Source organism: Cyprinodon tularosa, unplaced genomic scaffold, assembly GCF_016077235.1.
Source record: "Cyprinodon tularosa strain WSP-4 unplaced genomic scaffold, ASM1607723v1 ctg197, whole genome shotgun sequence".
NCBI classification, from domain to species: domain Eukaryota; kingdom Metazoa; phylum Chordata; class Actinopteri; order Cyprinodontiformes; family Cyprinodontidae; genus Cyprinodon; species Cyprinodon tularosa.
Genome location: NW_024038720.1, coordinates 403,002 through 425,817, shown reverse-complemented (window position 1 = coordinate 425,817; position 22,816 = coordinate 403,002). Strand labels below are relative to the sequence as shown.

Here is a 22,816-nt window from a genome sequence, read left to right as displayed (position 1 = left end):
GGGTTCTCCCTGCATCTGGAGCGCTTCCCAATCCTTTTTCCACCGGTGAAACTCTCGTCGGATACCAGTAAACTTTGGGAGGGCAGCCGGCTTTAGTTTAATGGCAGGTGCCGCTGAATAACTGAATGAAGCAGTGCTTAATCTGCTGGGCTCTTCTCTGGCCTGTGCTTCTATAAAGTCTGCTTTTCTTAAAGTCAGTCTTGGTAATATGGTTTCAAGGCCTTTAATACGACTCTGAAACTGTTTTTGCTCTGCAAGGGGGGCCCAGCACTTCCAATGTCTGTGCATCGCCTTCGCTGACTTCACAAGTTTGTCCAGTTGTCCTATCATGAAGTCATAAGCTTCTGTGTTTTTACTTGGGTCAACAGTTCCCACATGATCTGCTTGATCTTCAGCATTTGTAATTGCCTGTGTTAGTTCATATTCCCCAGTTTGCCCACAATGTCTTTTGTAGGAGGTCTTTTAACTCTTGCAGTTTTCTCTCACACTCCGTGGCTGTTTTGTCCAAGTCAGACCTTTGGTGCTCACTTAAGGCCTCTTCATCTGCATTTTCTGCAGTATATTGTCCCTCAACATCATCATTGGCCTCAAGAACTCTGCCAGCTTCTGCTGTGAGCTTTACAAAACTGTCTCTGAGCTCCTCCTCAGACATCACTGTGTGCATTCGTAGCACATTATTGGCCAGACGGGAAAATTGACGCTTTGCTGATGTTCTTGTGGCCTTAAATTGCTCCAGCATTACTGAATCAGCCATTTTTGTCCAGCAGCAGGGCAGGAAACAGTCTCTGAATATGCTGGTCACTTTACTTGGTCCTCCAGTCTTTATAAGACGGTTTTTCACTGTCAAGTATTAATGTGGTTTCTTGTGCAATTCCCCACTTGAAAAGGATAGTCCTCTACATTCCAACTGGATTTCACTCAATGAACAGCCATTTGATAGTCATTTCATTATTTATTTATTGAAAATTGGCAGTAGGCAGTGGGCAGGTGAAAAACCTCAAAAAGAGAAGGTAACACAAAACAATTAGTCATTTAAGATAATACAAAATTGTATCCATCATTAATTTAAGCATTTTAGCCCTTTTTAAATAAAATATTTCCCACCATGTTCTAAAATAAAAAAACATATATTTTTTAAATACATCAACAATTTAAAGTAACTTATTTTTTATTTATTTCTTAGCCAAATTAAGTTGATCAATTTTAGCCAAATGAATTAAATCTTAAATTTTAGCCAATAAATTAAACAGTATATTTTTTTAGCTCATTTAAATATTTTAGCAAACTATAGTTTTTAACTTCTACATTTTCAAAAGTTTTTAATGTTATCCTATACAAATTAAGAAAACAAAATGTACTTCTACAAACAAATGCAACTTTTAAACCATCTTTTCTTTAAATCAATTTGTTAACATACCAACATAAACATTTCCACAAATAATAATAATCAACAGCAGTCCAACCACAGTCTGTATTAACCTTAATAAAGTTCTTTGATTTGAAAGTCCAGCCAGAGAATCAAGGGCATTAAGAGTCTTACCGGTTGTCTTTCAGAGTTTTTGTAGAAGGACTTGTTTGCACAGTCACAATGGAGCTGAATTTTGGCTGTCTCCAAACATGAGCTGCTTACATTTCTGCCATGCAGCAGTTCTTGGTCCTTTTCTTTAGAGGTCCCTGGCACGCCCAAATTGCTGGGAGATTAGTTCCACCTGGTGCCTCCCTGCTGATGGGAGGGGAGGAGGGGCTACCCGGCAGCTTGACAGAACACTAATCGTTTAATCATACATTTTATAAAAGTATATTTTCTGCCCTTATTTTTTTTTTAAAGGCAGTTTTTCTAAAGGTTTACAAAACTTGGAGAAACAAGTTTTTCAAATCATAAGAAATGAAATAAAAGTTGCTATATTGTAATATTGCTTGTTTTTCTTTACACCAAATAAATACATTCACAGATCAGGAAAAAAATGGTTTATCTTCAATGACAAACACTTGGTGTTTTCTACATTTTCTTTAATTTTTTAAGATTTTTTGCTATTGACTATGCTCTGTGACTGTACTTTACCTGTAGAGAGGTCTCAGCATCATCTGTGAACCTTCACCAGACCTAAAACCTATGCTTTAGAGCAGCATTTTAAACTAGAAATGTTGCAATTGTCGTACAACTCAGAAATGGGAGAATTCAAAAGCATATTTTAAAAAACAGTTGGCGTGATTCAAGGTTCCTTTAATCCAATACAGAGTCATACACCAAAAACTTCAATAACAGCAGAGGTTCACTAAAACAGAGGCAAGTCCAAATTCAATTCGAGTCAAATAATTAGAATACTAAGGCTCGGACGCCTAGCACAAAGGACAAACTGGCAAAAGGAAGCTGCATGAACTGGAATAAATAGACCAAAAAACAAAGGAGGAGCAGGTGAATGACATTAGAGCCTGATTGCAAAGGGGAACTCAGTAAGTGAAGTTGCCTGAAATGAGACAGCATGTAAATACAAAATAAAACAGGAATTAAAACGAATGAATAATATAAGAAGCTTTTAACTAACATGACTGGCAGCAGTGGTGTCACCTGAGGTACTTCCCTCCCCTCTGTGTCATTCATTACCATGGCATAAAAACATTGGTGTACATTTTAGGAAAAACAAAAAAAAAGTAAACTGTTTTTAAGTAATGTCTTTCGGCAGAGAGAGATGCCAAGCTGGAGCCTGGTTTCTCTGCACAGACACTGTGTGCCCAAAAACCCAGACCCCTACCCTCTGCAGTCATGCAGTCAAAAGGTTGCACATGACCCTTCCCAGGTTTCACATGACATCTGGAAGACCCCCAGCCATTTATTATCCACAAATTCTACGTCAAAGTCCACAGGGAGCAAATGAGAAAGAGAGAAAGCAATAGTAAAAAGAGGAGGTGTAGAAATAACCATAGTCCACCTCCCCCCTGTACATCTAACTTTGCACTATTTGAAACCCCTTCTGCTGTGTGATTTTATTTGGCACTAAATGGGGATTGAATTTCCATGGCCTGTATCACATTGTGCAGTGCTGTACAAGATTGCAGAGTGAGGCAGGCAGACGAGGGCAAAGTGAAAGGGAAGGTACATACATTTACCTTGTCTGTGGCTTAATGGCTCCATATGTTTGTGAGGAGAAGTGACAGGCAGAAGTGGGGTTTGAGCGAAGGCCAACAACCTCTTCTCCATTCCCACTGTGCACCCCACCTCCTCTTCTTACTCAGACACATGCCTCAAACCAGCCTCTCCTGTAGGACTGCTGTGCTCTGTCAATAGACATGTCCTGTACATTTCAACACACTAGATTGAATGTGTAAAAGTCTCAATATTGTTAACAATATCACCTCTGTTAAAGCAGTTTTTATGGCTGCCTGACAAATGTTCTTATGCCTGGGCAATGGTAATAAAAGAAAGCTCAGTTTTCATTGTTTCTCTGATAGGTAGATAAAATCATGTTCGAGCTTTTTTTCCCCTTCATCCTTGCTGTTGGGATTCCACACACTTGTTTCAACTAGTTTACATACAAGCTTTTCACTGTGCTGCCAAAGCTATCAGAAACAAACAATGTGTTGAACAATAGCCAGACAAGTCTACAGCTGTGAACAGCCTGAGAGAACATGCCTCATGTTTTGACAAACTGACTTATTGAAATCAAAGAAAAAAATATTACAATGCCTGGAGAAGTGTTCATATTACTTTTTTTTGCTGCAAACTCTAATTTCAATATGATTTTTAGGGAATTTATATAGAAGTGAAACTAAAATTATGCATAAGTTAAAATTGTACATTTAAACATCTGAGGCATTTATATAAACCCACTTTTACTTATATACACCTAAATATAATCCAGGTGCAAACAACAAGCGACCTGAGTAGGATGCAAGTAGGAAGGCAGCCTCTGGAGCTCACTTCACTAAACTGCATTACTCATCTTACAGTTTTCTAATAAATGCAAACATTACAAGAACATCTAAAAAATCTGCAGAAATCCAAAAGGCTACATTTAGCATCCAATCAACCTAAACACTATATATGGATAAAATCCTGATGAGATTCAGAGGAATCTTTATTGAAAGGAGTGGAATATGTCACCAGCTGTGCACGTAGGTAAAGCTATGATACCTGTTTTTCAAATATATACATATAGCTATGATATGTTTTTAAAATATCAGAACAAGACCGAAATTATTTCAGCATGTTTTATCCTCAAATATGGAAACTCTCTTGTTCAAAACTTCTGAACATCAACATTGACCATTTAAGTAGTCGAATCTATCCATACATACGTTTTTAAGTACTCACTTTGAAATATTTAGGACATGAAAGAAAATTATTTCCTGTTTTTAATGCTGAGAAAGGTCAGCTGAAGTTACAGGTAAAGTATTGACCCTGCTGGGCTTAATATTGTTGCATGTATGCAAATTTCTTTAATAGAAAAAAAAGGTCAACCCATATTTTGTGTGAGGGGAAAACGGGTTAAAATGTTACAAAAATGTGAAGTGTTTTAAAAAATAAATAAAAAAAAAAAACAATTTTTTAAACTTTTTGGAGTGACTATGACCTGGATGACGGAGAATCTTCACAAGAGAGAGATTTAAAATAAATTTCATGTACTTGCCACAATACACACTTACTTAGATCAACAAACCTAAAAAAAAAACACCCACCTTGTTTATGCAGTTTGCTCATGGTATTTTCCATCATCGAAAGTGTGCAGGTGGAGTAAGGAAGGGAACGGTGTGTAACCGTGCAGCCTTTTGTTAATGCAGATGTTTGGGCTTAAAGCCAGGGGTGCGTTGCAATGCAACATTACTGTGGCAAGAGCAGCAAAGTGTCCACAATCCCTGTTGGCACTTGCCTAGATGCTGTGGGCCCCAGTCATTGTCTGAACCTGCATGCATTGTTGTCTCTCTCTCCCTCTCTGACAGGTGATAACTACCCAGTGCAGTTCATTCCATCCACAATGGCAGCTGCAGCAGCATCAGGACTCAGCCCCATCCAGCTCCAGGTATGTGCAGTCATATGACAAAGAATGCTTGGGACGCCTGCCAAGCTTAGGGCAGAAAGGATGGCTAAGCAGCTGTGAGCCAAGTAATGAGCTGCACACTAAATAATCCTGGAGACCCTCCTGGCTCACACTCACTTATCACCTTACATATGTAATTTATCCCCATTTTAAAGAAGATTTATCCCCACTTCCTCTGCCAGACAGAGAAGTGAGAAAGATAATAGTTATTAAAGGGAATGCGAATCACTTTGGTTACTTTAATCCTCTGCCAGTGAATTCGTCACAGGACAATTGCCTGTTAGAAAAAGCCTTTTAATGCTTTTGTCTAACAGAATGAGTACAGTTTTTTATTTAACTGTGAAAAGAGAATAGTTATGAGGAAGGCATAGATAAAAAATTATTTAAATATGACTGTGAGAAAAAAATAATTAGTTGTAAATTACCTTGAGAGGGGCTAAACAGAGGTTTGAGGCTCAGAAAAATGTTATGATCCGCCCCAAACCTCTACGGGCTGTTTGAGGAATCTTCTCACGCAACATTAAAAAGAGCTGAACCCAGGTCATGGTTTAACCCCAGGCCATAAAGCTTAATGTATATAATGATCTGCATTTTATCTTTTGCAGTTTGTATTATTACTTTTAAAGTACAGCAAACAGTTTATTTCAGCTCGTGTGTCGTTTTTCTGAGTGCTTTTGCAGTGATATTAAGTGTTCTAGTTTAGCATTTAAAATATAATAGGGTTATGTTTGGATTATTAAGTGTGTCTTCAATGTTGACCGATTTTATGGATTCCTGTTTTAGTTCCTTTGGTGGTTCCTTAAATTTAAAAGTTTTTTTCTTACAAAGCAACGGTCAGCTTAATAATGATTACACTTCAGTGGGTGTGCTGGTATTCTTGTGGGATATTGTTATCCAATAATCTACTCTACAAGCACATATCTACTGTTTTTTTTTCAATAGTTTTTGTTGGGATTTCTTTTACCCAGTAACATATGATTAGTTGTTTTGTTTTTTTTAAGAATCTTACTTCCTAAATGCTTCATGGATCTATTTTGAGAGACCAGACCTAATCTTAGTCTCTGGATTATGATTATGTTTCTCCTTCTTTTTTAGTCGTCATATGCCAAAAGAAAGAAATCGGAAACTGATTGACAAATTATGTATTTGAGTGTTTTTTTTGGGTGCTCTAATTGTTGGGTTCTGTTGTGGATCTTATTTCTGTGAAGCTAGACTTCAGCGATGCACACTGGAAACAAAAGAAGGAAATGCTGAATTAAAGAGCATTTCAACTAGGATGTGGTTAAGTGGCCACTGAGGTTGAATTGACATTTTTCACTGCTTTAACCTGCAAAGCTAAACTGCAATGAAAAGCATGTAAAGACTGAGTGTGAGAGCATAACAAAGGTGAAACTCTACATGCCGTTTGTCCTTTATAGGCTACCACATTCAATACTAACAAGCCTTGGCAAGTTCTAACAAAACATATAGTATCCTCTGAAGAACAGATTTTCATCATGTAGCCAAGTGGAGAGCTATCAGAAGCAGAAGGTGTTGAATGAATATGTAAAAAGTAAACGATAAAGCCTGCTTTAGAGAAAATGCATCTGGAGTAAATGGGTTGGAGTAGCATGGTGAAGTTCACAGGAAGGGAGTGTCAGTTTAGATAGACAAATACAGTCTATTTATAGGGGAGTGTGAGGTCAGATGAGACAGATATATATTTGAGGTCGGGACGACGAGAAGGGCAAACCGGTCTAGAGAGTCATTAGTTCTGAATATGTGTTTAACCCTGGGAATGGGCAAAAACAGTGCCTCCAAGACCATGACTTGGGTGACCTTTGCAGAACACAGTAAACAAAAAAGAAGTGCATTTTTCATTAATTGAACTCTGTCAGCCCGTCACCTATTCAGCCACACTGTCTGCTATTTGCTCTGCACAGAGATCCACCCTAAAAACAGTGAGGCAAGTCAAACATGCCCTTTAATACATAGCTGGGATCAACAAACCACGTGACTGCCACCACTTCCCTTACAGAGCACCGGGTGGGGGGTCTAAGATTAAAAATACCATATCAATCCAGACATGAAATTAAATAAAAGTTGATTCGCCCCTGCTAGACCTGTTTTAGAACTTAACTTAGTTTTTTTTTTTCCAAATAGACTTGTTTAAAGTTTTATAAAAATAAAGTGAAGCAGAAAAAAAATGCTGTTTTGCAACTACAAAAAAATAAAATAAAAAAATACAGTGGAAATTATCTTGTAAGAACATCTTGGAAAATAGAAGGGCTGTTGGAAAACATTTATTATTTGTCCTATTAAACACAGCAGAGCAACATTGTGTTTTCAATTCTAAAGCCATTGTTTATCTTCCCTATATTATTACACACTAACAGAAACAGTAACCCACTCACATATGGCTGAATAAGCAGCTCCCACTAATTAAAATATCTCCTGTCAGCTGCCGAGCAAGGTATAATTTTCCACAATTTACTTAGTTTAGATGGTGCAATATGTGAACCTTTAAAAATTATCTTTTTGGTAGAATTAATTCTCACAATGTTACTAAGGAAATACGATCAACCCACCATCCAGACAAGGCTGACCGCTCCATCAGTCTTAATGTTTGCAGCACAGCCTCTTCCCAATCTCCTCTGTCATAACAGTCTGGGTTCCTCCCCTTGGTTCCCTTCCTTTTTCTCTTGAAGAAAGAAAAAAAAAAAACATGGAGCTAACAAAGGCTTAGAGCTGATGGATGTAAATGAATCTTCCAGGGCGCGTTTGAGTGGTGGGAGGCTGTAATTTGCTTGTCAATACAAGGTGGTAGCATCACTCCGGCGGCTGACAGTCGGCAAGTGGCTGTCACCGGGCGCTCCTGTACCGCAGGGCAATTTCACTCAATGTTTTCCTGACAGATTGGCTCTGGTCCGCAACTCACAGGAGAGAAGCTGGGTAAACTATCCCAGCGCGACATGCCCCTCTTCATTAGTGCCCACACAGAGCTGGGATGAGCCCGGGACCAGCAGGAAACAATAGCTGCACGCTTGCCTGTCCTTCACTGATTACTGCTGACACGTCTCACCTAAAAGAGGAAATTGTGCTTGGATTGTGCCCCAGCAATCTGTCGGGGCACCTACTATATTCAATTGAGCAAGAAGACCAGACAGAGATTTTTCAAACTCCTCAAAAGATTTTTTTGTCTGGGACGGCATTTAATTTGCTGTCCGTACACTGTCCCTTGCATCAGTGGCCAAGTGAAAAACTATCCAAGCTGGAAAAATTTGAACTTAATACATTAGCCATCATTTTAACAGAACAAATGAACAGTGGGACAGCCTTCAATGCAGCTCTGTTTTATATCACCGAAAGCAGACATTTGAGTCCAAGCCATTTAAAAGTTAAAGTATCATTAGATAAAGCAGAACATCTGGGGTCCTTGTATGTAGTATCACTCTTGGACTAAATAAATAGAAAGAATGCTTCTGCTTTCACTCAGTCGGGCTCCAATTTTCTCTCTCTTGCTTTCTTAGTTTCTGTATTGCTTTTCCAGTTTCCAATCCACAGCTGAAACTGACTCTAAGTGTTTTAGTTTGTGGATTTCTCTCTGTCAATTACCATCACCCTTTTCTTTTCTTATTCTTGTGCAATAACTTGGCTGAATGGTCCATGCCCGTAACACCCTCCTGCTTTACAGCTCTTGAAATTGAGCTGCTTAAGATAAGACGTAGACGAACATTTGCTGTGGCACCTCTCTATTACATGCCTGTGTTAAAGCTGAGCTCGTCCTCAGCCCTGTGCTCCCACTGTAAAGATGAAAAGCAGAAAAGCAGCCCATGTGCTTAACAACAAACCAGGACCACATCTCAAGCAGACAGACACATCTGAAGGAGTACTCACGGGCTTAGACGACTGCAGTGATAAGAAAGAGTGTTACACAGTCAGGGACAAACAGGAAGAAAGTGGGAGGGCAGCAAACCGCACATTATCTTTTGTTTGGATGTAAATGCCTGTGTGGTACAGATGTGGAGAAATGCTTCTATCATTAACAAGTGAAGCACTTTTGACTGTGAGTGTGAGGAAGAGAGGAGGAGGAGGAGGGAAGAAAAGAGAGGCATACTGTAGAGAGCAGCTGTTTCTGTGTTTATGAGCAAAGGAGTCGGGTCTTTGAAGGTAACCCAGAGCAGGGCAGCAAAGCTAGAGTGAGTGTAGGGCTGGCTAATAGGACGGCAAGGTGAGCAGCTGGATTGAGGCAGTGGTGAACAGAGGGACAGATGGACAGATAGACAGATAGAGTTGATAATGCAGTGAGCAGCAGTGAATGGGAGGGCTGGCTCCGGGGGCCACAGGCCTTGAAGTACCCACATTCATAAAATGCGATTTTGTGTATGTGTGTGTGCACATGTGTGTGAGTGGGTGCGTGTATGCTGAAAAGAAACTCACAGAAAAGTGTTTGTATATGTATAGTGGCTGGATAGAGAAACGGAGAAAGGCCATGAGGATGTAGGAGGGTCAGAGTGGAGCAGGTTGTGCGCCAGCAGATGAAACAGATGTTGAGCCATACTGGAAAGCATCGGCACAGTGCACCAGGACGCCTTCCTCCACTCCCGACATCTGGGTCTAGCGTGGGTCAGCCTGCGTGGTCGCCCAGGGCAATGAGCCTATACAAGCCTTGTGGCAAGCGGAACTGGCGCTGCGCTGCCTTTTAAATGGTTTGGTGCACTCAAGCACAGTTAATGCCCTCATATCCAGTCTAGTGCTCAGTGCCGAGGCTGAACAGAGGTGATTGAGACACTTACGCGACAGACAGTCACACCAAAACGTTAAAATCTCTTTAAGATTGTGCTGTTAATAAATTGTGCTTAATCTTGTTATAAATATGTTTTTTATTTTTCTTGTACATCATGAAAGCTGCAACTACATTTTCTGAAAATCTTTCTTATTATTTTAGAGAAGAGGCATAACGAGATTTACATTTTATTATAAGCTGAACCTTTGTTATTTTAACATATATTTAAACTATGAAATTAGTTAAATATCATTTGCCTATGATGTGAAACATCATCAGCAAAGTGCACAATCTGAGGCAGATAAGTGAACCTTCCCGTTTAACCTCTGATGCTTCAATAGGGCTTGTTTTTAATTACCCAAGGCTAACAGGCTGACCTTGGGGGTGTTTGCACATACTATAAATCTATGCTCACTAAGATCCGCTTGAGCAGCAGGAAAGTGATGGGGTCAAAACACAGCCCTGAGGTGTTTAGGAGTCACTTTTTCTACAGTATAAAATGTAAATACATTTTTTAACATTTGCATTATGCAATATAACTTGAAGATTTTTTTCTACAAATGAAATACAGTCTGTGCAACAATGAAAAAGTTGACAAGGTATTGAAACAGTCACAATCAGAGCATCAAATCTGAGCTATAATCGTCATACCTTGAAATTTTTCTCCCCCAAATTATCGACAGATACAAGAGGGGGGATGTTAGATCAGAGTTAGCTAACAAAAAGATGCAGACAGATGTCTTTAGTAACAAATGTTATTAGTTTTTACTTTAGCTCAGTCATAACATGGCTCTCTTTCATTTTAGTCTTTAGAGAGAGAATTTCTGCTTTGCACTTGAAAAAAAGGATATTCTTCTCTCTCTTTTAAAAAAGAGCTAGAGCTCAATCAAATAAAATAGGTAACATTTCTGAACAGCAGATTTAAAGTCTTGTTGCGGATTCTCCATTAAATTATGATCCTTCTCACACACAGATGTGGTTGGAAAATAATAAATCCTTTAATTTTTACTTTAGGTTTATTTTAGCAGGACAGGGTCCTGCTTAAAGATGAACCTCCGTCCAACCTATAGTCTTATGCAACTCCTTCATTTTTTCCTGTACTATTACCTTTATTGTATAGTAGCTCCATTATTTTTCCTATCAATTTGGTAAACCTCCCCTGTTCCTGTTGAAAAATATCATCTCTACAGTTAAAATGCTGTCACAGCTTTTTTGTTAACAACCAATACTGTTAGATTTTTTTTTAAGTCACTGTAAAGATTAAGACAGATGAAGAGAAAGACAATGCACTCAGAAAATAGATTTAACCTTTTGAACTGGAAGATAGAGGAAAATAACTGAGTCTAGGTATTGAAATAAGATCCTTCTAATCAAGGCATGCCTTGTGGTAGTTGTTGCAAAGTCTAATTAAATGTACAATTAAATTAACAGTCTTTCCATTACAATAAAGCTGTTTCCATTCAAGGTGAAGATTATGCCCAAAATAAGGCAGGAAGCAAGCATATGACCAACAGAAAGCTGCCTTAAACTTTTTGTCTGTGCTTTTTTTTTTAAGAAAATAAAAATTCTTACCACCCCTTTACACTTAAATGCATCTATCACCAAGTCTCGCTCGGATGGGAAGAAAATGGTATTAGATTTGCCCATTTGCTGTTGTTATCCCTTGGTCCCCTGGAAGAATGGACCTTTTGTGCATGAGTAGGTGCGATAAAGTTAGATAGACCATGAGATACTTACATTGACTTTATACTTTCTGTTGCTTACCTCCTCTTTCAGACCACCAAAGGTGTGTACAGTGGGGGCCAAGCAGCTTTTTTATACACCATTTGCACAATAGCAGACAGTATGTGGCTGGTCAAAACAGCACAATGAGATAAGGTTTTTTTTAACTGGCCAGTTGCAGCAGAATTAGATTATTCAAGATGGCACAACCTGACCAAACAAACTGAACATTTTACCCTCAAAGAGGAGATCGGGCCAGTGGGGAAGTTCCACATCTAAAGTAAGATCTAAAGCTGCGTCGGACTAGTGCCATTTTTCCCAAGACATACCTAACATATAAACATTAGTCATTTTATGATGGGAAGTCTAAGGACTGTCCAATTAACGCATTCTTCATGCACAAGAAATTATGTAACCACTCTTGCACTGTTGTATCAAGTTATATTCTAATTTTAAAAGTTAATAGTACATACAAACAAAATTTAATTACAAGACACTGCACAGTAACTACAGATTCCAGAGTCATATAATTACCCCAGGGCTGTATATGCAAGTTCACTTTTGAGGGCCAACCTCCTTCCCACCTGATGTAAATGTTAGTAATGTAATTTTGATTATATTAGTGCTCTTTTTAGTGCTTCCAAATACTTACAATGTGTCTGTTTAATGTATTCTGTGATGGCAACAGCTGAAGGTGCTTGTGAGATGAGGGGGGGTGGTCCCTGTTGGCCGAGCAGAGACAAATCGCAAGCCAGAATCTTCAATAGTAAGCTCCGTAGATCTCTGTGCTAACACACTTGCGTCCAGGCAGCAAACTTTTCTCTGTGATGAACGGAAAATAGGGGCTCCAAGTTTTTTGAGTGAAAGCCATCTCTTTATGGCTTTTTAAGACTTCTGTCTCTCTCTGGGTTCAGCTTTTGAAATACAGTTAAGACCTTTGAAGGGGGTTCATTGCCAGCCTCATGGAAAGAGAGGAAAGAAGTAGAAGAAATGAGGGGCTGGTGAAGGCAGACACAGCAGCAGGGAGGGAGAGCAAAAGACAGAATATAAAACTTTGAATGTATGCTGGATTTGGATGTTAACGCCTTGCTGGTTTCTTTAACTCCCTGCCCTTTCAACAGCAACTGTATGCCGCTCAGCTTGCCAGCATGCAGGTGTCTCCCGGAGCCAAGATGCCTCCACTACCACAGCCCCTCAACTCTAGTGGGCCCATCTCTCCCTCATCTTTAAAGAATGACAAAACTTCTTCCAGCCCCATCACTCAAGTAAAGGTACAGACGAAATTCCTTTAACCGATGCACCAAACATCTCTAACTTCAACCTACCCTGACACAGCTGATGTTATCTTCACAAACTCCAATAATTAGTACATGAGTAAAGATTAAATAGTGGTAAGCCCAGCCTCATTGGGGTCATCAATCTCAGGAGCTTTAACAGGGCTCCTTGTCTCTTAACCGGGACTTTGTGGATGTGGTTGCTATAGCGGTGGCAACTCCAAGTCAGTAATTTTGGAACAAGTTTTCTTTTTTCCACAAAGTCGAGGTTCTTTTTGGAAGTAAAATTAAATAGACCCATTACACCAGTGTTTAACAACTGTAGACAACAGTGAAGCAAAGAGTGAGATCAGCAACCTTTATATTTTTCTTATCCCTGTGAACAAACCAAATACATGATGTGTGTTCTGCTGCTGTGTGAGGTTACTCAGCCTTTATGCGGAGAAAAAGACACATTCATCAGTCTAGCTCAGTAAGGCCATAATCAGAAACATATGTCCATTTGAAGTAGTTTAGCCTAATAACATCACAATGGAGAAACGCCATACATCACTGTGTAAAACCACTTTAGCTTTTCTTCACTTTTTACTCAGAAACACATACATGAAGCTGTTCTCAATTTAATTATCACTTCATCAGACTGTATTAATTTATATCTGTTCAGTTTTAACACGACTAAAATCAACAATTTCTTTGAATGTTTATAGGGTTATAGTTAGGTAAACGTTTTATTAGGATTTTAAATGAATAAAATAATTGTTGAACAAGTTTTGGCTCCCATTACCCCCTCTCTTTTCACGCTCTAGTGGAATAACATTGCCTTTTTTGTTGTTTTTTTAGCTCTACTGCCGTACAAAGCGTTATAAAATAGCCTTAATACTCTATGTGCTTCAGCCATATGGTTCAAGAGGAGACTGTGGGCTCTTAAAAGACAAGCTTAGAGAGCTAAGCCTATATTTAATTTATACTACTTTGCTAAAGTCAGTCAATTATGAAGAGGGGTTTACAGTATAACGTGGACAATGCAATTCTGGATTGACATGTCAATTATTGTTTCTGTTTAATGAAAATTAAAGTTAGTGAACATAAGGGGCAGGTTTTTTCGGTGTGTGTCCCTTTCTATAAAATAAAAAAACACCTCTGTCGAATGAAAAAGCATGTTTTCATGCCTCTCCCACCTTAAAGTGTGGCTAAAAAATCTGCTTCGACGGTACCTGGGAGTCATACTTTAAAAATGTAATTAATTAAAACATCAAATAATGAATTACTAAGTTGAATTACCAGCTAGAATAACTAATACATAAATATTTCAGTAAGATGTATTCTATAGAAGTTAGAGTGGGTGGTAATAAGTGTCTTACTTAGAAATCGTTTTGCATCTTTTAGAGTTCTTTGCCAGAAGTATAGTTTAATGTAAAGGGTGCTCTAACAGGCTTACTCTTTTGTTTAATACTTCAGTTTGTTTAATAGTCTAAAAGAACTGTAAATATAGAGTCATGTGTTTATATTACTCTTTTTTATATATTTATTTATATTTATTATTTTTTTACTATTTTTCAAGGCTGCACTTTTAAAAAAGATGAGATTGTCCAAACTAAATTTATTTTTGTTCTACACTTGTGTAAACAAAATGACAGGTAAAATCAGGTTAAAATTTTCTACATAGAAATGTAACACTATGCACAGAGCATCTAAGAGTGTACAAACACAACCAGTCAAGCAATACAAAATAAATGCATCCTCCTTTAATTTCAGCTACAAGCTAGACTCCACTGTATATTTTTTAGGTATGGGCATATCAAAGCTTATGATAAAGACCAAGTACGCACAAATGAGAAATGAAATTAGAAAACAAGTTAATGAAGTAGATAATGTAAGTCGACATCTGATGAATGGAACAGCTGTCTTTGATCACTGGCACCGCTGTTATCTGGTCATTATTTATTCTTCGAACCAGAGTGCAGACACAGAGAGCGGGGAGGAGGAGGAGGAGAGGCAGAACAGATGAAGATGTACAGAGAGACAGAATCTGCTTTAATTAGTGTGAACAAAGGCGCCGGACGACTGTGAGGAAGATCGCAGAGGAGAGAGCAGAAGAGAAAGGAGGAGAGGAAAGGGATGGAGAGAAACAAAAAAATTAGGAATCAGGAAGGAGTTTTTAGTCAGGGTAGAAATTCTGTAATTAGCCAGAAACAGAGGAGAAAAACTGTGCAGTCTGGGAATCCAGAGATTCTCCAAGAAGGGGAGGGGGACCTCATTCACATCTGTCTTCTGTCTTCACATCCTGCTTCTATCTCTGCCCATGTAGGAGGAGGGAACACAGCCCCTCAACCTGTCTGCTCGGCCAAAGACATCAGACATGGTCAAATCTCCCTCATCCCCAACATCAAACCTGTTCTCGGGCAGTAAAAGCAGCCCTAGCAGTCTCGTTGGCAAAGGCGGCATCCCCAGCCCACTTGGAGGAGGCCTTGGTCGGGGTTTGTCTCTCAAAATCTTTTTACAACAGCTCACATTCAATTGTTCAAACTGAATTTTTTGTGTTTTTTTGTGTGCTTATTCTGTTGTTTCTTTGCATAGACATTCTGTCAACTCTAAACTCCACTGCATTGTTCGGGGACCAGGACACGGTGATGAAGGCAATCCAGGAGGCCCGGAAGATGAGGGAGCAGATCCAGAGGGAACAGCTGCAGCATCACCAACAGGGCATTGATGCGAAGCTGTCTGCTCTTAGTTCAGTGGGCCTTAACCACTGTAGACTTGATAAGGTTAGAACCAGTTTAATTTAGTCCATTTTATCCTTGATTTTGGATTTCTTCACAACCGTTTTCGATTATAAAGCAAAAAGTAAGCAGCTCTCTTTGACAAAAAGAAGCGAAGAAAATAAACTATGCTAGAAACTGGAACATTTTCAGACAGTAGCATTTCTTAAGTCTTATAATTTACTTTAATCAACATCCAGGGTGGTCTTATTGATAGGAGCTGGCAAAGACTAGTTGCACATGTGTATTTACTTAAATTAGCATGAATGTGTTACTGTGTGCATGCTCAGAGGCTTTTGCGTTGTTGATGTTGGTGTGAGGGCTGTGACAGGCCATAGCAGTGCCCGGTGTGGGTTAAGAAAACTCTGAAGTCTTTGCCCAATTAAAGCCGACTTGCAGCCTTCTCTGTCCCCTGACACGGGATGAGGCTGCTTTGTACCAGGAGCACACACTCCCAGGGATTCCCTTTAAAAATATCTTCAATCGATGAGTCAATCAAGGAAAGAAAAAAGCTGTCCTCTTCTCTTCAGCTTGATGCCATGTTGCCAGTTGGCTGTGAGGAGCAGGCAGAAACTGGGAGCGATGCTCGTTAATATTTCAGCACCTGACACTTTCAACCAACACCCTCAACTAGGTCAATGTATATGTAAAAAAGTCTATGAATATCTATTTTGATTTCCTCCTAATTTAGTGTTTGGAAGAGATTAGTGCCTTTGCAGGTGGCTATTAACTATGCTCTTCCTGAAGTGAAGCTGATAAAGTGATGCAGCCCAGAGAGAAAGAGTAGGATACCACTCTATCTATTGCTTAATACTTGACCACCGAAAAACAAAGAAGAGTTTACAATAACAAATCAATTCATCAACTCACCTTCTCATGGAGAAGCAGCTTTGAGAAAGAGAAGTTCATTTTACTATTCACTCAAACTTTTTGCAAAAATCATATTCATGACTTTTCTGGGATTTCTTGCTTTAGTTAACACATGGTGCAGAAAGCTTATTGTTTTAAATCCCTTTCTTACATATCCTGCCTCAGGAGTGAGAACAGTTGCCTCCCTTTATCACAATTAAGGTGTGCCTGAGGGAAAAAAAGCAGTTAAACATGTCATGAAATGAAAGTATTAACTAAACAAGGTCTTTTTTTCACAAGCAGCCCATTGACAGCCTCATTGTCCTTAGTAAGCAGAGCTTAACAGACTTTTTTTTTTTGTAAAAACAACCTCCCGTTTATGCTTGCTAGAGACTTCTCAAATGTTTTATCCTAATATCTGGACTGGACCTGCATTAAAAATACAAGTTGTATTAGATTAGAAGAATTCCTGTCTGTCATCCATTCTGAATAGATATTGTGGTTCAATAAGTCCGTTACTCATCACCTGTAATCTATTATTATTTGTTTGTCCTTTAAGCAGATAGAACTTGAGCTTTTATTTTGAAGAATACTAGGATGAAACGCTGGCAGCACAACGCCTACAAGGGAAAAAAAGGAAAAAATTAGAAGTGTTTGGGGTGCTTCAAACATTTGCTTGCAAATATCTATTAAATGACTCAGCCTTTATTTTAGTATCATTAAATTTGAAACAATAGAGGCAACGCATATGCTGGAATTTAACAAAGAGGCTCATTACGTCAGGCAACACCTTCACAGTTTGCTGTCTAATTTTGTTGGCAATGTGCAAAATATGAACTCAGTATTGTACTCTTTTTCTAAAGGTTTGATCTTATGCCCCTGTTCCCAATATTTTAAAGAGGATTTTCATATTTTTCTTTCTTTTTACTTCTATTTTCTTTCGCACAACTGCTAGTATATAAATTCTGTTTGTTTTTCAGACCATTCCCTATAAACCTACAAGATGAGAGTTGCATTAGAGTTGCATAATAAACCTGCATGTCTCAGTGTGTTGAGGTGCCACCATGTGATTGGCCACATTTACCAGGCTTAACTAATAACGTGCTAGTTGTTTAACAATTTTAGTTTGGGCTAAATACTACATACTTAAGCTTGTGAAAAACTTTCTTTATTTTTGCAAATCATTGTCATATATTAATTTTAAAGAAACTGTTAATGGCCAAGAAAGTTTAGTGGAGATAATCTCTACTAAGTGGCTTTAAGAATTGCCCCAATCAGACTCTTTGGCTGCATACTGTATAAATGACAGTAAGTTGTAATTCTGCTGCAAAATGAGAGCAGCAAGAGAGTCTTTTGCTGATACAACAAGCCAACTTAGTAAAAAGGCTTTGGTGGTTCAGATAAAAGCATCCACTTTAGTCAGTTACAGAATATTAATATTTTAAAGGAAGCGCCTCACCTGACATAAATATGGTGTGGTCTTTAATAGCTCCCCTTCCAGTCTCTTGTTTGGAAGTTTATCATAGTGAGAGCTTAGATGAAGAAGATTCTGGAAGGTAACATAAATGGGATTAAGGAGAGGTTAAGATCATTCAGTGTGGCTGTTAGAGGGGGATATTAAATATTGATTTATTCGGCTATAATGACCGGGTAGAGGAATGGGTCTAAGTGCTGCTTAGAGATGGATCAATTCATCTTTTCATACAAAGTGTATTTGAACAGTACAATGCATTCCTGCCTGGCCTTTATCTCTCCTTCCCTCCCTTCCTGGCCACTGACCTAGGAGAACATGGGATAGACAGGACTTTGTTCAGCAGTATGTAAGCCTTTAACCTGAAGACATGTAAAATATTTATGCTCTAAAAGAGTGAGTCTTCTTGGTTCTCTTTATTTTTCTGTTTTCACTATATCCCATCAGTACAATAAACCATTTAAAATCCCTCTTCAGTTTGCCGATTTGAAATATTTATCTAAGGGTATTATTGTCTGGAGTGGGCAATTACTTTGTTCCATTATTTACCATCTTCTCTATACTCACTGGAAGCTTTAACCTAGAATATATTTGAGCATATCCGTAATAACACACAACCAGTGTGAGGCCATTTGTAACTGATTTCAGTTGTTTCCTTCTATGCTGCTCAAACAACAACCGGTTTGTGGTGTTGCAATTTTTTTATCTACAAGTTTAAAGTGTCTTGAAGTTTATAGCAAATAAGACCAAAATTGCTCAGGAAATTTCACTTAAATGTTAGAATTCAGATTAATTTACTGGGCATATTTCAGGAAACCAAGAATGCAAACAAAAAAAACAACTCAAAATATTCTATTGTCTTAGAGCTTTAAAAGATTACCTGAACAAAATCTTATAACAACTGGACAAAAATGTTTTTATATTTTTACAGCAAATATTACAGCAAATATCCACATATGAAATACATACAAATGCTTTGGGACATACATTAAAAAATGTATGTATATTTGTGACCAAATAACAAAAAACAAACCAACCTTATTTAATACTTCAGTTTTTCAGACCCCAGCTGTTGTGTTCAGCTATATCTGAAACTTCATGACAGGACCAGGGAAAAAAAAGAACCAGAAAAATACACAAAACCAACCTGTCATGTGGCCAGTCTTGCTTCTGGACTCTGCTTTTAAAAAAAACAGTTTTTTTGACTGTGATTCATCTCTTTATCTGCCAATTACATGCATGGAATGTGTTTGATGTCTAAGAGCTATACAAAGATAAAATATATTCTTCTGCTGACAAGTCCCTAACTGGAATCAAAAGGGAAAAGGTCAGTGTATTAACCTATTGAGCTGCCCTTTCTGCCCTACAACATCACCTTTCCTCAGTATTGATGACTACAATTGTCCATTTTTTGTATCCCAAAGCTCAGCTTGTAAATATTCAAGTAGAGATTACTCATCTGCGTCACAAAATCCTCTCTTCTAACCTATTGGTTATAGTTACTACACTTCCCCCCTATGTGTGTGCGTGTGGGTGTGCATGTGTTTGTATTATGTGTATGCATATAACCACATGTAAGTGTGTGTCTGTATGTGATGCCAGGGTCCTATTCAGGCAAAGCCCTCACAAAGACTTTGAATATAATCTTGTCTGCTTTGCAGCCCTGGAAGCAATTTTCTACTCCTTTTCGACTGCTGTCTTGGAAATTGCAAAGCAAGGCATTTTGGCTGGAGTGTAAATCCTTGGCATACAAGGGTTTGCCCATCCAAATTAGATTATTCTCAGCTTGCAGGCACTGGCTGCAGCCAGCAAGTGCTATTGTGAAGATTGCTTACATTAATGCTTTGTCCAATTGTTGGCTTTTGCCAAAAAAAAAAAAAAAAAGTAAGAGTGTGTCTTTACAGATGTGGGACCGTCCCGGGTCAAGCCTTTCGTTCCCCACCAAAGCCTCAAGGCTGCATCTCTGCAGGTTGATTTGACAGTATTTTTTCCTGATTTTTAACAAGAGGAATTTCTTGCTCTCTACAGCTTTAGAAATACTACTGGCATGAGTGGCTAAAAGCTATGCTCCTAATGAAAAGGTGCAAACAAGAGAGAATAATGGAAGGAATATACTAGAAAAATGAAGTCTATCATTGCCGAAGTTGGGCTGTATTCACACCAGCTTCTATTTGAGGTTTGTCCTAGTGTGAAAAAGTTAGTCCTTTGGTGTCTTTCCTACTGCTAGCAACCCAAAGGATTTGAAGAGGTTCAAGGCTGAGGTCTATTTGGTGTAAGTGTTGTGGATCTTTGAGAACTGGACCTGACAAAAATACCTTCTGGTTTAGAAATGATATAGGCATGTTTCTCTTTGAAATCCCTGTGATCCAAGGTTTTTTTAGACAATTACTGGGTATGTCCTCTCCCTCTACTGTTTCTGGCTGGAAAATCAAACTTGCCACTTTGTATTCTACAACCTGGTCCTGGTCTTCTATATTCTCATTCTTGCTCTTAGACAAACACTTTTATGGCAGCCCAGTGTAAGACCATTGGCATTAATAGCCCACCACCCCACCGCCCTACTCAATCAACACTAATACTGTACAACCTATCTCTTTAGTCATCTGTACTATAGGTCTTCCAGGTACTTTGAGAATAACAGTGGGATGTAGCTTTGATATGCAGGGAACATGAAGGCCAGTCATTGTTTAAGACAATGCTATATTCAAAAGGTACTGTAGAAGGAGTGCTAAAATTACTTACTGCTTAAGTTTATTTTTTCTGACTTCAAAACTTGCTTTATTTTATTAACTTAAATAAATAAATGGAAACAGCAATAATAAATGTATAAAAGAGGCTAAGCTGGCTTAAAACAAATGAAGTAATGCACTTACTAAACCAATAGAAGCAAAATAGCCCTGTGTCTCTTCTCTGTTATGTTTTAGAACAGAGGCCAACCCTTTGTGGCTGCTACTGTTGATTCTGTCTCTGGCTGCATTAGCCCCATCAAATGGATGATTGCGGGTGGAAAGAGAGCAACGGCCTCCATGAAAGGACCTGTGGGTTTACCACTCGCCTGGATGTATTTAACACTTAAATACTGTAGCTGAAAACTTGCAAAACTACTGGAATGCTGCAGGCTTATAAATAACATAGTTCAAAAAAGATACAAACCAGATGAGGCAGCGAACTTTGAGACATTGTAAGTGTAGCATTGTGCCGTCTTTGTTTCTGTCAGGACTGGGACAGACTGTTGAAGGATTTGGTCTGGGACCCCCTGTTTTCACTGAAGAGTTTAGGGGCACAGTGATAACTAATGTTCACTTCACAAAGCCACTGTGATATGGTCTGAAACATTACCTTAAAGCATCATGTACCAGGTTGTTAATATAGCAAACACCAGTAATGGACATTTAGGGTTTTGTAGAAACCCAATTTATGGAAACTTTATAAAAAGGCAATCACATCTAATGAAAAAGATGCATTAAACAATTTAAATAGATTTAAAATGTCCACATGTAAATCCTGTCAAGTTTAAGGGGGTTCCTGAATTTTCATGTAATCAATAAACCGATTTCAAAGTCAAATAAATGTTGATTGAAATAGTTGATTGCATCGACTCATTGACTCGAATGCAACCCCTCACACTAAGCATGCTTGTAGCGACAGTGGAGAGGAAAAACTCCCTTTTAACAGGAAGAAACCTCCAGCAGAACCAGGCTGACCCCTTGCTCACACAGGCTCCGGTGCAGTTACCGAGCCGACGGAGACCGCAACTCCCGCACACCCCCTCTCACACCGCCCTTTTGACTATGGTGCGGTGCGGCTCTGCGGCTCCGGCAACAGGTCCGGAGATTTAACAGAAGTTCACTTGAGTTCACGTAACTTCACGCGATAACACGGCCCAAATAAAGGATTTTTGCGAGAGCTTGTTGCGGAGGGCTCCGGCACGCCGCAAGGATAGCTTTCTTGCGGAATTTTCTGCAGCGCCGGAGTGTCTCGGTAACCGCAGCCGGACAGCTCAGCAGCGGGTGAGAGAGGTTTACGTCTTTTTAATTACTTGGAATCACTGCGGCGCCGCACCCACCGCATCGCAACGGTAAGACCGGAGTCGGTGTGAGCCTGGGGTCAGTGTGAGTGCCCATCTGTTCATATGAGTGTTATTTGGGGGGAGTGTTCATATGAGTAAACTGAAAAATGTTTTTTAATGTTTATCTGATGTTTATCTTTATATTTAAAAAAACCCTCAAGTTTTGGTTTAACAAAATATTAGGAGTCAATAGTTTTGCTGTGTCTACTGCATACAATTAAACCTCTGTCTTCCTTTGCTTTTTTATGTTTAGTAAGGGTGTCATTGACAAAATTGAGAGAAACTTTAAAGTTCTAAGTGTTTCATCAGGTATTTTTCAGATGTTGTGGAAGAAGTTGTGCATTTGTTGACACGATCAACATGAAAAGACCTACCAAATCTTCACAGCATCTACCTTTCTCTCAGCAAAGATATCTTTTAGATCTTTTTGAACAATCTCAGGCCTATTGCTCTCCCATAGCCTTAGGTTATTTACAGACGTGAGAGAAAATGAGAGTTGTGATAGGCAGCACATTGCAAAAAATTCAGGGCAATAGGAGGCACAATACACAGGGCCGTCCGCCACCCGCTTTGCCCAGAAAACGCCCTGTGGGCAAAGCAAAAGCCCTCGAGCGCATGTTCTGCGGACAGCAAGATTAAAGCTTTCCTTTGCTACGTTGACAAGAATGCTTTTGGGTTCCCTTGCCCAAGAAGTTCCACACATTCTGCTATCTATTTCTCTTTCTAATTCTCTCCCTTTCTTTGTGACTCACATCTGGCTTACCAAACCAACTTCACTTGCCAGCTGAAGTCATGTGCAGCTGAAGAAGTCCTACATCTGTTTCTAAACTTTACAGACAAAAGACTTTACAGGCAGGGCAGAGGAGATTAT

General features: G+C 39.0%; 1 protein-coding gene across 10 annotated transcripts in view; it reads left to right on the top strand.

The window, feature by feature from the left end:
• sox6 (SRY-box transcription factor 6) overlaps positions 1 to 22,816 on the top strand; it is a 154,892-nt gene that overhangs the window by 113,873 nt on the left and 18,203 nt on the right. For 7 of the 10 annotated variants that reach the window (XM_038283715.1, XM_038283722.1, XM_038283713.1 and 4 more), the window contains exons 9-12: positions 4,939 to 5,018; positions 12,645 to 12,794; positions 15,106 to 15,274; positions 15,375 to 15,562. In XM_038283715.1, the coding sequence (XP_038139643.1) occupies positions 4,939 to 5,018; positions 12,645 to 12,794; positions 15,106 to 15,274; positions 15,375 to 15,562 (587 nt within the window). The remainder of the gene's footprint in view (positions 1 to 4,938; positions 5,019 to 12,644; positions 12,795 to 15,105; positions 15,275 to 15,374; positions 15,563 to 22,816) is intronic. The other 3 variants (XM_038283723.1, XM_038283717.1, XM_038283721.1) reach the window with 1 other exon arrangement.